Source organism: Cygnus atratus, chromosome 5 (assembly GCF_013377495.2).
Source record: "Cygnus atratus isolate AKBS03 ecotype Queensland, Australia chromosome 5, CAtr_DNAZoo_HiC_assembly, whole genome shotgun sequence".
Classification (NCBI taxonomy): Eukaryota; Metazoa; Chordata; class Aves; order Anseriformes; family Anatidae; genus Cygnus; species Cygnus atratus.
In genome coordinates, this window is record NC_066366.1 from 24,359,794 (window position 1) to 24,380,302 (window position 20,509).

The 20,509-nt window shown below is 37.4% G+C and overlaps 1 protein-coding gene across 2 annotated transcripts in view; it reads right to left on the reverse strand.

Moving 5' to 3' along the window:
- Nucleotides 1–7,794, reverse strand: part of DPH6 (diphthamine biosynthesis 6) — a 200,204-nt gene extending 192,410 nt beyond the window's left edge. For both annotated transcript variants that reach the window (XM_035552235.2, XM_035552236.2), the window contains exons 1-3: nucleotides 7,676–7,794; nucleotides 3,663–3,757; nucleotides 1,117–1,310 (exon numbers count right to left, since the gene is read on the reverse strand). In XM_035552235.2, coding sequence (XP_035408128.1) covers nucleotides 1,117–1,310; nucleotides 3,663–3,757; nucleotides 7,676–7,698 — 312 coding nt within the window. In that variant the 5' untranslated portion in view covers nucleotides 7,699–7,794. The remainder of the gene's footprint in view (nucleotides 1–1,116; nucleotides 1,311–3,662; nucleotides 3,758–7,675) is intronic.
- Between the last annotated feature and the right edge of the window lie 12,715 nt (nucleotides 7,795–20,509).

Below are 20,509 nucleotides of genomic sequence, written 5' to 3' on the forward strand. Positions count from 1 at the left end.
TAATTTCTAATACTATCAGGATTCATAAGACATATAAAAGTGCTGTACCATATTTCTTTAAATTTCTGTACTGCATGATATGCACATTCCATTTAAAACCTCCATGAAGCACTCTAGAGTGCTACAGCCTACGTGCACTATTCTCCTGTTGAGTAGTCTCATACTCAATACAGGTACATGATCTTGATTTTCCCTTTCAAAGATGCTTAGAAAAATGTAACATCCAATTTCAACATGGTTCAGAAAGCACTCTGCATTCAAACCATACTCTTAGTCTAATCTGAAAGGTTTTGTTGTTGTTGTTGTTTTTTTTCTACTGAACAAAGAACAAGCTAAAGATTTCAGGTTTATGAATCTCAATTCTAATTTCAATGGAAAAAATAGAGAAAGCAGAAAGGGTGCAGGAAAATGTTCAATACCTGAACTGAAGACCAGAACTATCTTCAGCTGAAGTTTCAAAAAGCGGTCTACCAGTTTTATCCGTAAAATTAAATGTGTATTTATTTTTAGTAACCATAAATATGTTTTTCTGAACATTGTATTGTTTTAGTACTGTGCACTGCAGACATCAACACAATAAAATACTACAGCTATTACGTGATATATTAGAATATAGTTGGATGGCTACCAGAATCAAAAACATAAAACATTCCATAATACTTTGTGAACTATCTGCAACATAAAAACAAACGATAGATTCTGTTTTATAGAGCATAAGAGCAAACAAATGGAAATGTACATACATTAATTTCTATGCATTGATAAATGCACAAAGCCTCAAAAACCTCTAATTCAAGTAATCAAACAATGCATTATTTCAAATATGAAACTACATAAACATTTGGTTTGGGCCTGAAATGTGGATTAATAAGTCTGATTTACACTGTATGAAAAAGGGAATAAATTGAATAAAGTTACACCATGTATTTGCAGTGCAAGGAAGAACAAAGGAATAGAAGTTAAACTTTTTAACAATAAAAGTGTCCAAAGCTTTTCTCAAATACCTAAGTGGATCACTTATCTAAATTCATAAATGAGTCAAGCAATTTAAGCAATAAAAGCACATTTAAGCACTATAATTGCCCCCAAGTATTTCATTCTTTTCATTCAGCATACCTTAACAAGTTTCAAGAGGTGGTAAAGGTCTTCAACCTCATCCTCCTGACATGCAGTATACACTCTTCCAGTATTTACACTGGTACCCTTAATGAAACAACGATAGAGTGGCAAATCCAATGCATCAGCGTAGAGCTCAATGGCATGGTGTCCAACTGTCTGATACATATAGCTGTCCAATTCATCAGTCTGCCCTGCCACAGTCAAGAAATAATCACATTAGGTACATGATTTCAACAGTTACAGATAACTATTATACTTCAAAGCACTGAGAATGTACAGATGTTAATATTTTTTGGTTCACAAACAGATGTTTGCTGACATTACCTCTATAAACATGGAAAAAAAAAAAAGGATGGTTTTCTACACCCAACAGACATATGTCAAGAACATGCTGCCTATTTGGAAATTGTGCAGACTACTTCTCCTTTGGTATTCCTCCTTGCTTCATCCAAACATCTTGGACTGGTCCAATTCTGCTATTATTTATATGGTAATTCAAATAGGAGCGTATCTCAGAGGCACAAACCCAAGTCCATTTCAGCATATTCAGGGCAAGAAACCTGGACTGCATTGCAACACTGAAAATAAGCAATAGATTGTCACAATTTCCAAATTTTTTACTGTTTAAATTGTTATCATGGTCATCAAGAGACAAGAGCGGGTTATTTGAGCCCAAATGGAATAAAAGTAGATTGCTACAATGTTTTGGCATTACTTAACATAAAAAAAAAAAGGGAAATCTATTATAGGTTCATTCTACCTTCAGTCCTTTTAATAATTAAGCTCAGAATGTAATCAAGTCTTTGCTGCTGTTTCCTTAATCAGGAGAAAAAAAGTTAACTGAATTTTCTTGTAAGTAATTTGTAGCTAACAAATGAGGGGGGAAAAACAGAGTTAAAATGCAGGCGTCATGGATTACAACTAAATCACAAACCCTCTGATAAAGGGTTTATATATAAACATCTTTCAGATAATTTTTCAAACAGGTTAAAAAAAATCCTGAAATTTCCGCCTCATTTATTAAAAGCTAGCCCAGTTCACTATTTTAATGTTAATTTGTAATACTGGCACTCCTCTTAATTTGCACACAAACACATTAAACACCTCTGCTGTACATCTAGCACATCTTGCAAGGAGAAAGCTCTATAATATTGATCAAGATAACTAATTTGTGATGTAACAATTAGGTCATGTCACATTTGATGCCATGCAACAGTAACAAAGATACGTATTTGCTCAAAATGGGAAAATCCAAACCCATAATCACAACTAACCAAACTAAACCAGAACAGTTGGCGTAAAAGGAAACTCAGTATTTTTCAACATACGTAAAATATGACAAGGTCTTTAAACTGATATTCAGTTCAGAATACATACTTTCTTTATTAATTGAGACTCTCCAGGCAACAGTGGTACAAGATAAAATAAAATGAATGGCATAGAATCCACCATTGCCTGAAGCACCTCAATTAACTTTCCACAAAATTTCCAACTACACACTTAGAGAGAGCATTTTATGATTTTAATGACAATATACTACGTTTCTGATGTGGATAAATTAGTTTAAAGACAACATACTTCAACAAGATTAGAGATGATTATGTCCTAGCTACAAAGAAAATAAATTGTTACTGTATTCCCAAGCATTTGCCAGTTCTGTCCATGACTCATTTGTGATGTCAGCTCCCATTTTGTTTCACTTCCTCTGTATAGTTTCCTAACATGCAGTTACCAGGTATCACGCTTCACTGTTTAACATACATTGAAAAGTTAACATATGGTAATATATTTTAACATATTTATTATAGTTCCCTACCAGCTGGGTAACGACTCACTTCATTTTACATTCTAGTCCAACAAAGAAGTAAGTAGTAGTCATCTCCTCCTCTTACCTCACCACTGGCTTAGACTACCTGAGTTGCTCCCATTATCTTTCACACAAATAAGCCTAGGCCTAGCCTGTGAGGAACTGATCATTTCTGATCCAAGCTAGAAGGAAGGAAAAAGGCAGGAAAAATGTGCATCAAGGTCAACTGCAATCCAACTGGTTCCTCAATCCAGTTCACAAATGCTGGGCTAGAATACTGGAGAAAGATAAATGAGGATAAAAACAAGCAAGCAGCTGCAAAACAGCTGCTTATTTTTTGCAACCCGGATGGTTCATGCCAGTTTAAAGCATTTCTAGAAATACGGTGTTTGTTTTGTTTGTTGATGTCCTGTATCACCTTTTACTATTTGTGCTACTGAACGCATACAACCTCTTCATACACCACCAGAAATATTTGTATTTTCCCTTTTTTAATTTGAGTAAGTCTTTCTTTTAACTGATCTTCATCTTGTGTGATGTCCCCCTCCCCTGAAGGAAAAAACATTTTTCCTCCATCTCTGGGATCTCCTCAATAAGACCTTCAATAGCCAAATCTATATACAAATATATATATACAAAGGAACCTAAGACAGGCACAGCTGTGCATGTTTTGTTTCTAATTTTAAAAAAGTGAAAAAATCAAAAACAAAAAACATAAGAATTAAAGCTTTCCTACCTGTGCTTTCAGCAGGTCTTAAATTGGCTAGAGCAACAATCTGATGCCCAGCAGCAACACATTGCATCATATTATAACAGCTGTCCTTCCCACCACTGTAAGAAAAATAAAACAGTGGCAATTAAGTAAAAATACTGCTAAAAGTTTTAGCCCCTTATGGCTTTTGCCTAGCTGCTAAAATTTAATATCAACAGAGCTGGTTACAAAGTTTTCAAATAAAATGCAAAATATTAGCAGGAGCAAAACGATGATTTCACCATAGCAAAGCTTAAACAATGTTTGTTATTTATGCATAATATCTATACACAGTACCCATAAAGCATGCATCCAGTTCTAATCTTTATCCCATTTCTTATCAGAGAGCTTCCACAAAGAACAACCAGTTAAACTGGAATCCCTTCAGAACAAGGATTATCAAGGACTAAACCAACAAAAACCCACCAGTATCTGTTCCAGAGAGCCACCAGCATTAGCAGTCATTTTAGATAAAGACACTCATTTAGTAATAATATTTATACTTCATGAGATACATTTGCAGAAGTTTCAACATTTTGTACATTTGTACATCCCATTGCCAGAAGTTATAATTATTACAGGTAGTAGTTTCAGTTGGCTCTGCATGGAACATGCCATTTTTTACTACAGATACCTGCAGATAACAATTATTAGAGCTGATTAAAAAAAAAAAAAAAACACACTAGAAAAACAAGCGGAACAATATTCTTCTCTAAGGCCAAGAGATGATACCATAAACACGGAGAATTCAATTAAGTTTGACTCAAGACCTACTGGAACCTTTTCCACTATCAGTGAGGAAAGAATCCTGCTCTCCTGGTGGAACTGAAACAGACGCTTTTCCACAAATTTTAATCCCTATCAATGAAATTTTACAGTCTCGCAGCAAAACAAAGACTTTTGTAGAATATACACCACTTACAAAACCCATGTTCAGATTCCCAGCCTTCAACCTACAACTGCAAAAATCAGCCTAGGGCAGGAACTGGAACACAGATCTAGATCAGCTCTGTAAAACTACTCCTTGCCTTACACCCACTGAGACAGGGAGAGGAGAACAGACAGTAGTAACAAGCAATCCTTGTCACAACAGGCCACCAGTTTCCTTGTGACCACAGTATTATTATCAAATGTCTTCAGCTTTTTCAACAAAAAGTTCCCTTTTTTATCTATCCCTTTATGCAAGAGCTTGAAACTGTATTACAGGGATATAATCATACAGCTATTCCCCTTCATTTATGCCTTTATCCATGCTAAAGTTCTGTATGCTGACCCTAATTTGTTGTGTAACTCAAACCTCAAGTAGAAATAATATAAACAACGTGGCATCCTTTTGTACTTTACAGATTGTCATAAAGCAGGTGCTTATGTTTCAGTGTTATAAAAGTAAATATAAATATGATAATAAGTAGATTTCTAATTTGAGGTTCCATCTATACCTGACATTATTCTCGTGCATACCTACAACTTTCTTCTAATCTATATACGGACAAAAGTATAAAACCATATGTTCATTAGTTCTGGATACTGTGCTTGATAGCTTGAAAATGCAGTTAGCATTCATTTCATAAAGTGAAATTTCAGGTTTAACAGACTCATAATGAGACAAAGGCCCTTTTCTTTCTGAATGGCTTCATTTTACAAAGTATGAGCCTCCCACTAGCTCTAATTTCAACTCCAAACAAGAAAAATAATTATGACAGCTGATATTTCCCTATGCTGCTTAGAGCATTTCAATATTAAAATGGAATTAATTTTAAATTCAATTTTAAAATAAAAATAAAAAGGACATCACAATAAATCTGTTACTCTTTTAGATTAATTACAATTAATTGAATTCAAATTCATCATTTTAAGATGAGGCTACATTCAGATTTCCCAATTTTGACCAAAATTTCTAGAGTACCTACTGTATCACATGCTACTATACTATTTATTTTCTGCATTACTGTTATCATAGCCCTAAAAAATAACTGTGTCAAGAAACAACTGGAAATGGTGCCCACCTACATGATCTTCTAATCTAACTGTAAAACACATGGCAATTAAGGCCAATGAAGCCAGACACCAATAGTGTGGGAGGAAGGTGGACCCAACATAGGCCCAGCCTGGCTGAGAGCTAATAGGCTGTGGGGGTGTGAAAAAGAAAAAAAAAAAGGCACTAAGAAGAACGATGAAGTCAGATACTGAGGTAGCTTTGAAAATATTGCCTGGAAACTCCTCTCAGTTGTCATCATAGAAGAAACCACAAAGCCTTTTTGTAGAGAACTGTACAAAGCTGGGCCACAAACAGGCCTAGTTTTGACAATGCTCTGGGTATATCAACAGATAGGCTTATAAATGAACAAAATATCAGAAGAAAAAAAAGTAAGGTAATGTAAAGACGCAGGCCCATAAAAGGCTTCTGGGGAAAAAAAAAATAATACTTGCTATTGACAAATATAACCATTTACAGTAAGAAAATTCTAGAAGAATTAAAGAGTTGAAAAAAATGTATTTCAGTGGGAAGACTGGCTTTAAAAAGTCTATGATTTAGCACAATATACAATACAGGGTTTAGCCCGTAAATACCACTTTAATAGCAAGACTATCAACTTTAAGTGTGGCCAATGTTTTAGAAGAAAAAGAAGCAGGTTAAAGTAGTTTTATACATAATCCTGACCTTTTCAAAAGTAAGAACCACTTTTTTTTTTTCTCTGATCTTTGAGGCTAGCTCTGTTACAAAGATTTCAGACACTTTGATGTCTCTTTAAAACTCTTCTTAAACTATTACTGAAACTAAATCCATCCTTGTAAAACTGCCCATGAAAATAGCAATTGTGTTACAAACCTGTTTTGGGATTTTATTTCATCCTGCCTTTTAACACATTCCTCTGCTTAGAGAATATCAAAATAAATAAACCTGGAAGACTGAATCTTATCTCTAAAAGAAGAAAAAGCACTGAAGCTGATTTTCCTACTCTGTATTTAAGCAGGTCTTGAGAAGTGTAAATAACATTTGTTGTATAATTTGGATGATGTTTGCAGTGACTTGTAATTGTTGGGGTCAAACCACAATTTCAACAGGGCTTGACATTCGACACTGCCTGAGAGAATTTAATGCATTAAATGTTAAGACTTCAGTAAAGTTAGTACACCCAAAAATAAAAATACACTGCTCATATACACACAATCCTTTTCCATTCACAGGTTCCTTAGCTTGCTGTCGTCTAATTCACTATTATTTCTCAAAAAAAGAATGCACCGCACCTGTCTTTGTTAGGAAAACAAAATAGCATTAATCTATTTTCAAAACTATTAAAAAAAAAAAAAAAGCTGTTTACAGCACAACTGTAGAAACTGACAAAAGCAGAAAGCAGGACTATGTGACTGGGGAGCACAAAAAAAGCAGCCCCAGAAAGACAGGGTTGTGTCAAACTACAACTATAAAATTAGGGAGCTCCGTCTTTTTTTCTTTTTTTTTTTTAAAGTGAGCAAAATTAAATGCCTCTCAGAAGACACACTAGGAAACCTATCATAAGAGAACATAAGATATTGGGGAAAAAATGAATAAATCTAAAAACTGAACTGAAAGTAGCAAACTCCCCCCGACTATCCGGGACTTGGCAAAGTCCCCGCAGCCCCAGGCAGGCAGCTCGGGCGTAAGATTCTTCGTATGTAAGAATCGTGTTTTGGGTGGATTGTTGGTTGGTTGGTTTTGGGGGGGGGTGTATGTTTTGCTGTGTTTTTACAGAGAGCTCTCGCCCGTGTCCCGGCAACGAGGAGAGGCGAGAGCAGATTCCGCTGCAGACCCCTCCCTTCCTGCAGGCGGGGACCTCCTGCCCGCAGCCCCGCACCGCCGCTGCCCCCGGAGCCCGCCTCCCTCCTCCCTCCCGCGGAGCCGGTCCGGGGCGGCGGGCAGCAGGCGCGGGGCCGAGCCGGAGGGCGGCGCTGGGCGGAGCGCGACCCCGGCCTGTCCCCCGCGCCCTCCCTCCCCGCCGGCCGCCCCGGCCCGTTACCTGATGAGAGCCACCACCCGCATGGCGCCTGCTGCCCCGCGGCGGGACGGAGCCCAGCCAGCCCGCCACCCGCGCACGCTGCCGGCCCCGCCGTGTGCTCCCGCTCCCACCCGGCCGCCTCCCCGCAGCGGGCCCTCCTCCTGGGGCGGCCCCTCCGACTGCCTGCCCGAGCCACCGGCCGGCGCGCCGGGCCGCCGGCGTCTCGCCCTACGCCGACCCGGGCGGCCGCTCCCTGCCGCGGCCGGGGAGCGGGGGCCGGGACGCGGCGGCCGGCGGCGGCCCGGCGGCGGGGCAGCCGGCGGAGCGTCGGCGGAGGCACCGCGCGGGGCGCCTATATGAGAGCAGGCCGCGGGGCCGGGCCAGGCCGGCGCTGCCGGGTGCTGCGGGGAGCACCGCGGGGCTCGCCCCGAAGCGGCGGGGTCACCGGCGGCCCCTCCCGGGGTACCCTGCCCTGTCAGTCCCCCGGGAGCCGGCGTGGCGGAGGCCGGAGGGGAAGGCGGGCAGGAGGAGGAGGAGGGCTGCCTGGTGCAGGCCTCAGCGCTGCGCTGCACGCTGAAATGTCCACCTGCAAAGCTGGGGTGGGCTTCTGCGGGCCAGAAACCTCGTGTAGGGCTCCTGTGGGGCAGCTTTCTGAACAACCTGGACGCTGTGTGTATCGCACTATATCCCCTGTAGGTTTCTAGGCTGAATCGGCAGAAAGCTTCTACAAACATCTGGTCTCCGAATCCAGGCACGATTTTCCTTCTCCCAGGAGAAACAGGAGAAACTTCTGGGTTATTTCTGCTGATGTGTCATCCCAAATAGCGTTCAGTCGAGTAACTAGACTACTTTTAAGTCTTACACCACCAAATAAAAACATTTTGGGGGGGGTACCATGTCTATATGTTGCATAGCGGTCTGAGGGCCTACCGCTCCCCGGGCTTGTGCACTTAAAATGCGGACAAGAGATCTCTGTTCTGCAGCTTGTTGCTCCCCTGGATAGAGTTTGCTGTGGAAAGTTAACAGGGGTGCTCACTATCTCAGGGTGAGCCCTTGCGCTGCTTGGCTCCATTACCCTGTGGTACCACTGGTTATGGCTACACCCAGCCCATCCATCGGCAGTGACCAGGAACTCTTGACTCATAATACCTACTGAATTGCATCACAGCAACCAGTGCAGCTAACATAAAGGTTTTGTTCCTCAGAGCTGGGATGAAGGTATGCTTTATACGTTGTAGGTGCTAACTTACCAGCCCTGTGCGATGTCGTGTTATACAAGCTAAATAACAACCTGTACCATTGAGACTTTGTGCAAGACTCTAACAAACAAGTTCCCTGCTCACAATTTGTTGTGTATGAAGTTCCCAGGAAGAGAAGAGATGGAAGAAAATAGAGAAGAAAACATCCTGAGAAGAAGCATTTTATTTATAGTGATAAATGTGCCAAAATAAATTCTGAAATGCCTAGTGAGACAACTATAGTATTTAAGATTTTTTTTTATAGCTCATGAAACAGTTTGATACCCTTTTTTTTTTTTTTTTCCAAGTGATTTGTGATTTTGTATGATTTGTATAGTCCAAGCTGAAACTTGTAAAATAGTGGGTAATTGTGGGCAGATATGAAGGTGATAACGCCTTACTAAATGCACTTCTGAAAAATTAGGAAATGACAATCAGTATAAAACTTACTAGATAAGTAGTTGTGAAGGTGTGGGAACCACAACATAGATTTTTCTGTATAGAAAGAGTTATGAAAAATAACGTGTTTTAAAAAATAAATCTTCACGCTTTGGCCATCACAATCCAAATGAGACAATTTTTTTACTTACAGGACAGATTGATTTCCTTGTAGTTTAGTGATCATGACTTAAAATATAATTAGCCTTTTCTTCAACACATCTTAGATGATCTGGACCAGGGTTACTTAGACATGAATGATGAAAGGGCACTGGTTTTGGTGGGGTCTGTTTTTTTTTTTTTTTTGTCTCAAGTAATGGAGACCTCTTCTGAATTAAGGGTACAAATCCAGGGGACTTGAGAGATTTTAGCTGAGATTACTGAATTGAATGAAGCAGTGCTGCATAGTAGATGTGCTGGTAGACAATAACCACACCTCTGAGGAACTGTAAAAATGTCAGACCAAAGTATTTGATTTATTAAAAAAAAATAAAAATAATAAAAAAAAAAACGCCACCAATATTTTATCACACGTCGCCTCTTTTTCTGCTCCAGAATGAAATATTTTTGGTTTTGGTTATCAAAAGAAAGAATAATTCAGTTAGTAGTTATGAACATTTAAAAGGTGCTCATTTTACAATATTTAGCAATAGTACATGGAAAGTCAAAAAGTCATATACATAAGTTATTCTGCTTTGGAAAATGAAAGTGCTATAAAATCAATGCCTTTACTCACACAACTTTATAATAAATTCAAGGACGTGTAAAGCTCTCTTCTAAGCGTCATTGTTAGAAGATCTAGAAAGGAGAATAATTCTGAAATCCTCTACTCTCTCAAAGGTTCATTATTATTACTCTACTCTGATACAATGCTGCTGCTTTTTCAGCAGATGGTTCTATTGCATTCAGTTTTACAGCTTTCAGAAGACAAATTTCCACTTACAAGTCAGACTTGTTGTTTGAAGTAGAAGTTACATATGACACTGCAGGACCAAAGTCTGCTTAATTTGCTAGTGAGACTGGATTTTTACCTTCCAATCGATGAAGGCATCAAAAGTTATTTGCACTAATAAAAAGTGGGATTTGGTTCCCAGAATATGTGATGTGTTTCAAAGTTGAATAGTAAAGTGGGTCTGCAAAACAAATCTGTATTTTTTACCAGAAGTGTGCTGTTTTCATATAATTTGTAATATATGTAGTGAGTAAATCTTTTCACTCTCATCCACCTGATGAAATATCTCTGGTGTAGTGTCACTGCTTTTAAAAGTTTTGCCATATGACAGTGGACAAAAGGCTGTGCATCCTCTCTCAAGCTGGTTGCCCCAAGTGACATTCAACTCTACTGCGGCAGGAGCTAAAGCAATAAAATTCACCAAAGCTGCCTTTATTCTTGGATAGGTACTGGTTAGTTTGTGCAGAAAGCCAGTGATGGCTCAGTGCTTCTGCCTCACCATTTTCTGCCTAGAAAGTTGAAAATAATAATAATGAATTAGTATAACTGGAGGAACCTGTCAGAGGATTAAAAAACGCAGTGCAGTATCCCTAACAACCTGGAATAGTTAATTAAGTTCTCCTATAAATGAGTTCCAAAAATAACTTACCTTCAGTAAGTTATTCCGAGAAACAGTCATTTTAGCATACCTGAGCTGCAGTGCCTATTAGAAAAGGGCCAATTATCCAGTGATTGGCAGTTAAAGGTGAACTGCTGAAGTTCTTAATTAAGAGATTTCCTATTACAATCACCAGTAAGTAACAGAATACTGCATATATAAAGTAGACATAACGTTAGAAGAACATTTCCATTTTAAAACAAAGATTTGGAGAATCACCTCCTCCTTTACTTACCGAGCCAAGCCCCAAACCTGAGCGTGAGGGTTTCCATCGGTGTGGCTGGCGATGTGCCATTACTGCCGTGCAGGGAGGTGCACTCCTGTGACCCTCCCACAGGCAGAGGTGTTTCCCTCCGAACAGGTGGCAGCACTTTCACTGCTGCTGATACCCCAAGCTGTTTGTGTACTGCAGAAAAGGGATTGTAGATTTTAAAAGAGAGTACTTCTGTCTTTAACTATGCAACTGTGGAGCTAGCTCCTTGAGCTGCCTGCCATTGACAACTTCCCCAAATTTCCACTTACTTCACAGTTAACAGGATATTATCAACTCATCCATGAGATACAATGAAGTTAGGCTTTTGGGGAAAAAAAAAAAAAAAAAAAACTTCCAGTTTGGAAATGTGAGATGTATTGACATACTAAAAGCTGAATGAAAGGGATTTTGGAAAACATATTTCCCCATCTGGACATGAGGACTCAAGGTCATTCTGTCTACATTTCAAGCTCACCAGATATAAATAGCTTTGCTGTTTTGCTGAATGCTGTATAACCGTGCTACCAGGGCATTACGCCTGAGATAATACAACCTGCTGAGATTAGCTTGAACACCTTGTCGTATCATTCACCTCTTTTTAGATCGAAGTAGGCATGCAGTGACTTCAGGTCTGTCTCCAGCCATTCACACAGATACTGCCCTCATGATCCGCACTGCAGGTGGAGGCTGACTTACCAGGCCTTCGGGCTCCTTTCTTTCAAGTTCTCCATGTAAGCTCTAATAAAAATACATACAGCTAATCCTGTAGTTCCTAGTTCTGATAAGGCTTGTCATTTTCCTAGATGATTTGACCTATTTCTGCAGAACTATGAAATCCAACAACCTTCCTTCATCCTCTAGCATTCAAGATGACTCACAGACCTATATTTGTTGTCCACTGTAACAGACAGAATTTAGCCCAAGATAGCATTATTATATGTTTTTGACTAATAGGTAAAGGTACTTATGTGATTCCGCTTTTTCTAAATTTTTGCTAAACTCTTTCCTTTTCGTTAATCAATCTACCTCACGTTCAGTGAGTCAAAAGAACAAAATTAACCTTTTGTGGCCATGCTTCCATGAAAATGACCAGTCTGTTTCCATTTCCAGCACACACTAGCACAAGTTAAAATTAATGTTCAGTAGAAGCTGAACAGTTTTTCCCCTTGACTAGATCTGTTTTCAGTGTTCAAAATTTTTATTTTAGTAAAAGCACTAACAGTAATTACCACCAAGAGAAACTGTCAAGTGTGACTGGCAAAATCCTTCATTTACCTTTTTTCTGTTGTGCTTAGTCCAGTGGATTTTACTGTCTTTTTCACCAAATGAAGTCCTTCAGTACCCTCAATGGGGAAAAAAAGTCCGAGTACCTCCACCTCAGTGGAACCTGTAGTACCAAAGCAGTTTCTATTCTAATTTACATTAATTTTGATTGCAATGGAAGAGTTAAGAATGGATGTTATATTTACAGGTTAAACAGTCTTTTATATTCTCCTCTCATTTTCTCACTTGTGAATAAAAACCAGATTTTTAGAAATAAGCATTTCAATTTTTAAATTTGCATGAGATTTTTAAATACAAAACAAATGTGAAAGCTCTTCTAATGCTACATTGGTACAAACGCGGATCAGAGATGAATTTATACTATAAATGTTACATTGCATGTAAAAGATTCAAAACCAAGTTTCTATTATATAACATTAAATGTTTCCTGTGAAACTATATTAACTGCCAAAGAAGACTGAAAATGGAAATTTTGGAGCATTTCTGTATATTAGGGACTATGATCTCTTATTAACCATTCCAGAGGATAAGAAGAAGATTGTTTAAACTCAATAATCCTTATAAAGTGTTCATCATCCAACAGCTTTGAACCTATAGCTATAGGCTGTAATTTATTGGGAGTTAGCCATCTATTTGATGGTTACAAAACACCTTGGAAAAATGTGGTCATGGATAATAACCCATGAGAACAGAGAGGAATTAGCTATCTAGATAAAGAAGTTAAGCTACAGTATCTTCTCCATCATCATGAGTTAAAACACTGGGAATGTTGTAGGCAGAAATGACTGGGATATTTTTAAAGAGACACAGAATTTTAGAGAAACAGCTTTAAAGGAGTCAGAAAATTGAACTGGTATAATGCAAATCTAAAATGAACTATAGCATCTTCTTGTGGTAGTATATAATTAGGGATCATTACTCACTTACTAAATGGTTCTGCAGTTCATCAGTGATTAAGAACATTTGAGTAGGCTAAAGCTGCTGAAGTTTCAGGGGAATAAGCAAACTGCAGCTTTTTTGGCCCATTTGTTTCACTGCAGAATCTTCCCATACCACAAAATACTTATAACATAGCTTTAAGTAATAAAAATGACTGTTTTCTCTGTACTCCACTGTTCCTATTCTGTTTAATTATGCCAGTACAAATATTTTTAATAACTTTAAAAATCAGAACAGTTTTTAACTGTGTCACATTCAAAACTGTTTTCATCTCATAGTAAGGTTTTTCAAGGGAGAATTAATCTAGTAAGTATGAAGCTGTTTTGTCCTAATTAGCAAAATGGCAAGCTTAGCTTTGAGACACACAGAGAAAGCATTTTATCACTGCAAGAAAAGCAGCAAATCAATTATAACTTCCAATGTCCCATAGAACTTTATCACATCACGTGTAGTATAAACCACTGACATAATATGCCTCTGATTTTGAGACCTCAAGGAAGGGTGGCTGTGACAGTGCCCTTTGAAATAACATTGAAGCGTCAGCTCCCATGTCAACATCACGCTCTAATCAGTGCAGTCTTTTTTGTTGCAGGGTCTTCCACCTTCTAATTGACCCTGACATATGCTATTTACTCTACCCCTTGGCTTTGGACATATAATTCCTGTCATGGTCAATTATGAGGTGACAGAGCCTGCAACCACTGGGAGCATTGCTTAAAATCATCCTACACAGTAAGCCCCGAAGTGACCAAATTCAAATCTAACTGGAGGGAAAGAGAGGATCTAGTCTTTGATAAAACTAACATTCTTTTCACTTCTGAATAGAAAAATGTCAATTTCCATCATCCTATATGGTACTGAGACAAATGGTGACAGTGCTATTTCTGAAACAGGTTAAGGAAAAGTACAAAAGCCTTTACCAAACTCGACATACTCTGTAATGAGGAAATTGTCTGTACGAGCATACAGTATGCATAAAAATTAGATTACACTACATTTGAAAGGCAGATGAGAATTTAAGAGTGACAAGTGGGCAAGTGCTAAAAATAAGGGCATGTTACTTCCTTTCCAACACTGCTTTGTCTGTATGCTTTCTTTTATGTTGTTTAAGCTTTGAAGTAAAAAAATATTTTGCAAGAGCCTGAAAGACACTCCTGATTACTCTATTGATAAGTGGTTTTGAACAAAAAGCTCTCTCCTAGTTTTCCAATTGGTTCTATAACGCCTAAGAAATTTGACAAAGACAAAAAACAGGATGCTTGGTCTCTGATCTTAGCGTAAGCATTATGATTTTCAAAACCATACAGTTTTGCAGTCACTGTACTAGTGCAATGATGTTACAGAATCATTACAACTTCAGGAACGAGAGCTGAGACAAGAGAAGTTATAACATCCATCTGCTAAGATTTACTGGAAAGGCCAGGTTATGAACCATGGGTTCATTTCACAGATTTTTTTGGCTTTAGCCACCTATGTAGTTAACCCAGAGGGACAGCTATCCCTATTTTTTTTTACTGTGTTGACATTAATTTCAATTTGCTTGTTGCCATTGCCTGTTTTTTGTTTTGTTTGTTTGATAAAAAATGAAGGGAATTTCGATGATCTAGTGTCTTTTCAGTCATGAATTATTATCTACAGGAATCTTCTACTGATTTGTTTCACTGTTGACAATTTACGTAACACTCTTGTACCTAAACTACTCAACTCTGAAATAATACTTAAAAGACCTTTGTAAGTATGCTGATTTTTACAGGTAATACAATATATAATATCCTGAAAAATGTGATTTGGTGATATCTTTATTTCCTATCTTAGCCTGAATAGACAAAGCTCTAATTAACATTCATACAATTATCTAAGTCTTTTAAAATCCCATCTGTACAGTTTGTCTTAATGATGTATACAGAGCATAGCAGTCCCAATAAATACCAAGCACATAAAATGCAAGTGCTTTTAATTTAAACCATACTGCTGATTAGTGATGGGGTAGTCTGAAACTGTTGTACATGTTCTGTACTTCAATTGTCTTGGGAACTGAACACCTCTTCCTGCTCAAGTATGCAGTCCTACAGATAGCTGGGAGCTGTTACTCCAGCATCTGCTGCTACTGTGTGTACTATCTAAACAAGTCAACTTTGAAAACTACTAATTTAGCTAATTTTGAAAACAGATGGGTGACTTTACTGGAATGTGTAACACTGCTCAAGTGTTTGCAGGACAGAAATTTACAGTTACTGAATCTATTAATATATGTACATACCAAATTTCCTCACCTTCAGAATAAGAAGAAGGGCTGTTCCAAACATACATGCTTTTATCTACCTTGCACATATCACATGACATCCTAAACATTATTTCATATAAGAGTTAATTCAGCTTTCAGCAGTCTGCAGTCTGTGAAGCAAAGAGAATAACTCCTGGCTGTTTTATGGTTTAAAGCATGACTGAATATACTAACAGGGCTCCACAAAGTACTCATTTCAATATATATAATGTATTTTTAAAATATTTCATCTCTATACGGGTCTCATCCTCTAAATTAGTGGAGCATCTCTGTTGCACTTAAGAAGCAGAAGCAGTAAAAACCCCAAATACTGGGACAATACCCAGTGGTCTGAATCTTCAAATTTTATTCTCTGGTCAATAACTTGTTGCATGATTGTTTGTGCAACTTCAGCTGCTCTTTGTTACAGCTTCTTTATCTGTAAAGTAGGCATAGTTATACCTTGCGGAGTGTTTTGAGATGTATAGAGGTTTGCAACTGCACGTTAAAAAATGTCAGTGTAATAATTACAGAAAAAAAAAAAAGTCTCGTCCAAAATGTTTTAGCTCAATTTTTCTAAAAATCAGTCCCTAACATTTAGATTGTGGCAATCATGGCAGATAGCTTTTGTCTGATGAATAACTTTTGTGAGACTGGATTATTTTTAATGTTTGTGTGCAGGTTCTTCTGGGGAAGTATACAGGGACATCATAAGCAATATTTAAATCTCACCACGGCAACTGATTTTTCTATGCTCTATCAATAACATATTTGCAAAACTGCCAGATTGGGAGAGAACTGCAGTAAGAAAATAATGGTCAGGTTGTAGTACAGTAAGAAAAAAGGATTAGGCAGTAAGCACATGATTTTAAAAGCATATTTGTGCTAACTTTAAACATTTAACCAACTTCTGAAATAAAATATTTGCATTTATCTGTCTGCAAGAATGACAAAAGAGAAAGCTGAAAAAAATCATATAGCTAAAGCTGACACAAATCCTAACCAAATACAATTAATATGGAATATAGAGATGGTAAATATTTGGATGATAAATCTTGCAGCAGTATGGGAGTCAGAAGGTTACTATGAGTTTTGCCTTAAAGATTTCTAATAGGGTCTATCCAGTTATATCAGTTTTGGAGAAAACTGGTAAAAAAGCAGAGCTTTGAAAAATGTGATTCTCCCAGGCTCCTCTCTATACAACAGCTTTAAAAACAAACATTTAAAGACAGCAAACTTACAAAACCTCAGTGCATTTTTTTAACCCATTTTCAGGCAGCATTAGATCAACAACAGAAATAATTGCTGTCAGTTTGTACTTTTTGACCAATAATTCTCTGTATTTCCTGCAAGAAACTTGAGTGATGCAAATGACCTTATTTTTACAGCATGCTTTTATTAAATAGTTTATTATTTTGGCAGACTAATAAAGATTTTGGTATTTGCTTTTATTTGCAATAATATTACCACCACATAAAAAAGGATTTTATGTTCTTTTTGAGGAACAAGGAGGATAAAAGTGTTGATGGATAGTGCAACTAAGGCATCAGCAATGAGCTGGAAATGAGACACATAAATATGAAAGCAGAGCTAAGAAAATAGAACTGCACCCTTGGCCTTTCTTAAAAGAACACGCACATGCCATGGTTCATTCATACAGTTACAGAAACTCCTTTTGTTTTCAGCAAGTCAGTGAAAATATGCAAAGACTAAAATATTATTAAGATTCACACTTGTTTGACATATTCCTGTAGTTAATGTGATCATGAAATATTTCTAAAGGTTTGAAGAAATGACTGGTGGTAATGATTATGATTTTTTAGAAGATGCATATTTTATTTGAAGTATAAAATTTGTCCCTCTTTCTAGTCAAATGTGATGAAACAATATATATATATATATTTAACTCCAAACAGACCTAACATTCTTCAAAGATCAGAGAATGGAGAACTAATAGTCAGATTAGACAATCATACACAAATTTTCAGAACAAAATTATCATTCCTCTAATTAAAGAAGCCTACAATAGCATTTAACTTTTTTATCATAAACGGGGAATTCGTTTCTTGTTAAAAAAACTGTGACTACAGTATTAATTATGCAGTAATGTGAGCTCCTGAACAACTCCTAAAGGGTGATGTTGGATGCTAAGGGTACTCAGCAGTGCACAAGAGTTGTTCAGCATCTGTTATAATCTGAACTTTAATTTCTGAAGGTAAGTAACATATTTATTCAAGCAAATAATTAGATATGCCTTAGAAATAATGGCATTCACTTGATTGAGTGTACTTAAGATCTGAATTTTACATGTAGTCATCCCTCAAAAAGACAGCTGATGCAGAAAAATACGAACAGAGCAAGCACCCCTTGAAAAGAGGTAAACTGGCAAACAAAACTTCACCTGTCTGGGAATTTGTGTGTTACATTTGCCTTTTCTAAAAGGCAGTCGGCAAGTAGGAATCATGAAGTATGAGTTTCATAGAAGAGTAAATCTTACAATTAATTATATGTCAAAGCTTAAGAATCAAAAAACTGCTTATGCCCATTGCCAGTCATTCACTCCCTGTCAGTAGTAGTTCACATCTTTCCTGGGATGGCATCCAACCACAGTGGCATCTAAAATATAGCAGGCTATATTGTTACAGTTGGAGGTGAAATCGAAAGTTGCACCAAACAGAAGTGACAAATTCACTTTGCTCAGTGTTGCCTAGCAATAAGAGATGAGTTTATTATGAACACTGACTTTATCCATTGCAAAGGGGCTTTGTATTCACACCAAAATGCCACTATTCTTACAGGCAAAAGGGGCAAAAATAGAGCGGGCAGAACAATGAAACAGTCCCGGTAGTTGTAAGCACTTTCTGAGTTTCAGGATTCCCCCCTGGCTCCTGGGAAGTCCTCAGGAAGGAAAACGCAGGGGCTGACCCGAGCTGAACTCCTGAGGTTGGCCAGGTAGCTTGTTACTGATCTTAAGCCTCGTTTTGAATGCCATTTGTAGTACCATTCCTTTAGTAATGTGATGGCAGTGCACAAACTTCAAATACGGAAATTCTTTACTGAATGGCCTCAGAAACTGCTCAGTATTTGTTTTCATTGTGCCTAGCTTTCCATTTTGTCCAGCTTCTATTTATACATTTATTTATTTGCTTATTTATTTATTTATTTTGGAAGGGGAAAGTACAAGATCTCTTTTTGCTCCTCAGACACCTTGCTGTTTTTAACCACTATTTACATGGGAGAACATTTATTTCTATCACGGACGTTGGGCTGTCTATGTCTCTGAAAGTATTAAGTACCTAACTGTTCAGATAAACAGAATTTTCCAGAAATATTTAGGTATCCTTGAAGCACTTACTGGCCACCCACCCACATTTTTAGGCACCTGATCAATGATAAAAATCCACACAATAGCTCCTATTAAAAGGAATTCCAATAACTGATATGTCTCTGTGCTTTTATGCCATCTGCATTTTTGACAACTGAATATTTTTGACAGCATGGTCCATTGTGCCCAAGTTCACATCACTTTTTTCCTTTTTTTAAAAAAAGAACCCTTCATATGTCTACATATATGATAAGAAAATGGGTTGTATCACACATTTTACTTTACAGATTGGGGTGTACAGTGGGTTTTTTGAAGTGACAAAAATATACAAGAAGTATTTATATTACCACGATGCATTTATAATAATAGCAGATTCACCAAATACAATGTAATGAAGCAATGTCAAATACATTAAAGTACCAAAAAAGTTGTGATTTTAGTGACCTTCAAAAATAAATAAAAATAATTAAAAAACACAACAACAACCAAACAAACAAAAACCACCCACCCCCCAAAACTACGGATGAAGTTTAGTTAAAGTAGGATAAAGTCTAGATAAAACTCATGTTGAACTTCTCTTTTATATTTATGAAATGGTTAATTAAAAATGCTAATGGAAAATTATCTCCTTAGCATACATGTTTACCTAGCCAAATTAATCAAACCAGTAAAATTTTAAGAGTTTTGTTTTTATATTTTGTGTGCAAAATGGAGCTATTAACTTGAATTCTCATTTTCTCAGTAAGCTTTGCAGGTACAAAAATGAGGTGCTTACATTTTGTAAATGTTTTTGTAGAACCCTTTAGTAACTTTGGTCCTTTCTTTATTTCAGATTCAACGTGTTACAAACAAACATATTCCACCTGTTACAACAATCTGGCATATTACTTTCTTGATACGTGATGATACAATACCTCTCAGGTTTGCTGAGTAGCAAAGAGAAATGTAAGCAAATGAAAAGGTTTTCCACTTTCACAGTTTTTTTTTCTGCTTAGGGTTCTGTTTGTCTGAGAACTGTATGAATAGAAGCCATATTTTATAGTATTTCTTTAACCTCTGCCATCTGGTGTAGGTTAGTTTTTCCACTGCCAACGTATCCTAGAGGCCCCAGTACCAAAATGTTTAATTTCTAAGTAAACATTTGGACTTTATAAATCCAGTTAAAAAAAATAAAGCATTATTTTTTTAAACTATATATTGCATTTGCCACTAGTGATGACATCAATAAACACACAGAGACAAGTATGTGGTTTTAAAGGCTTCTGGCCACATCTGTATTTTCTGTAACAGAGCTCCAGAGTTGTCAGGTCAGCTGACATCTTTAATCACTGCGTCATGGTCAGTTATCATGAAAGAACTTGAATATCCCCTCCTGACCCAAAATCTGAAGTTGTGTCAAGGGATTTGCACTACCAAAGCCAAAACTTTCCCAGTCAAGTGCGGTTTCAGGCAGATAATACTCACCCATGCTGAAAACAAAGCATTAGCAGCTTTTTTTTTTTTTT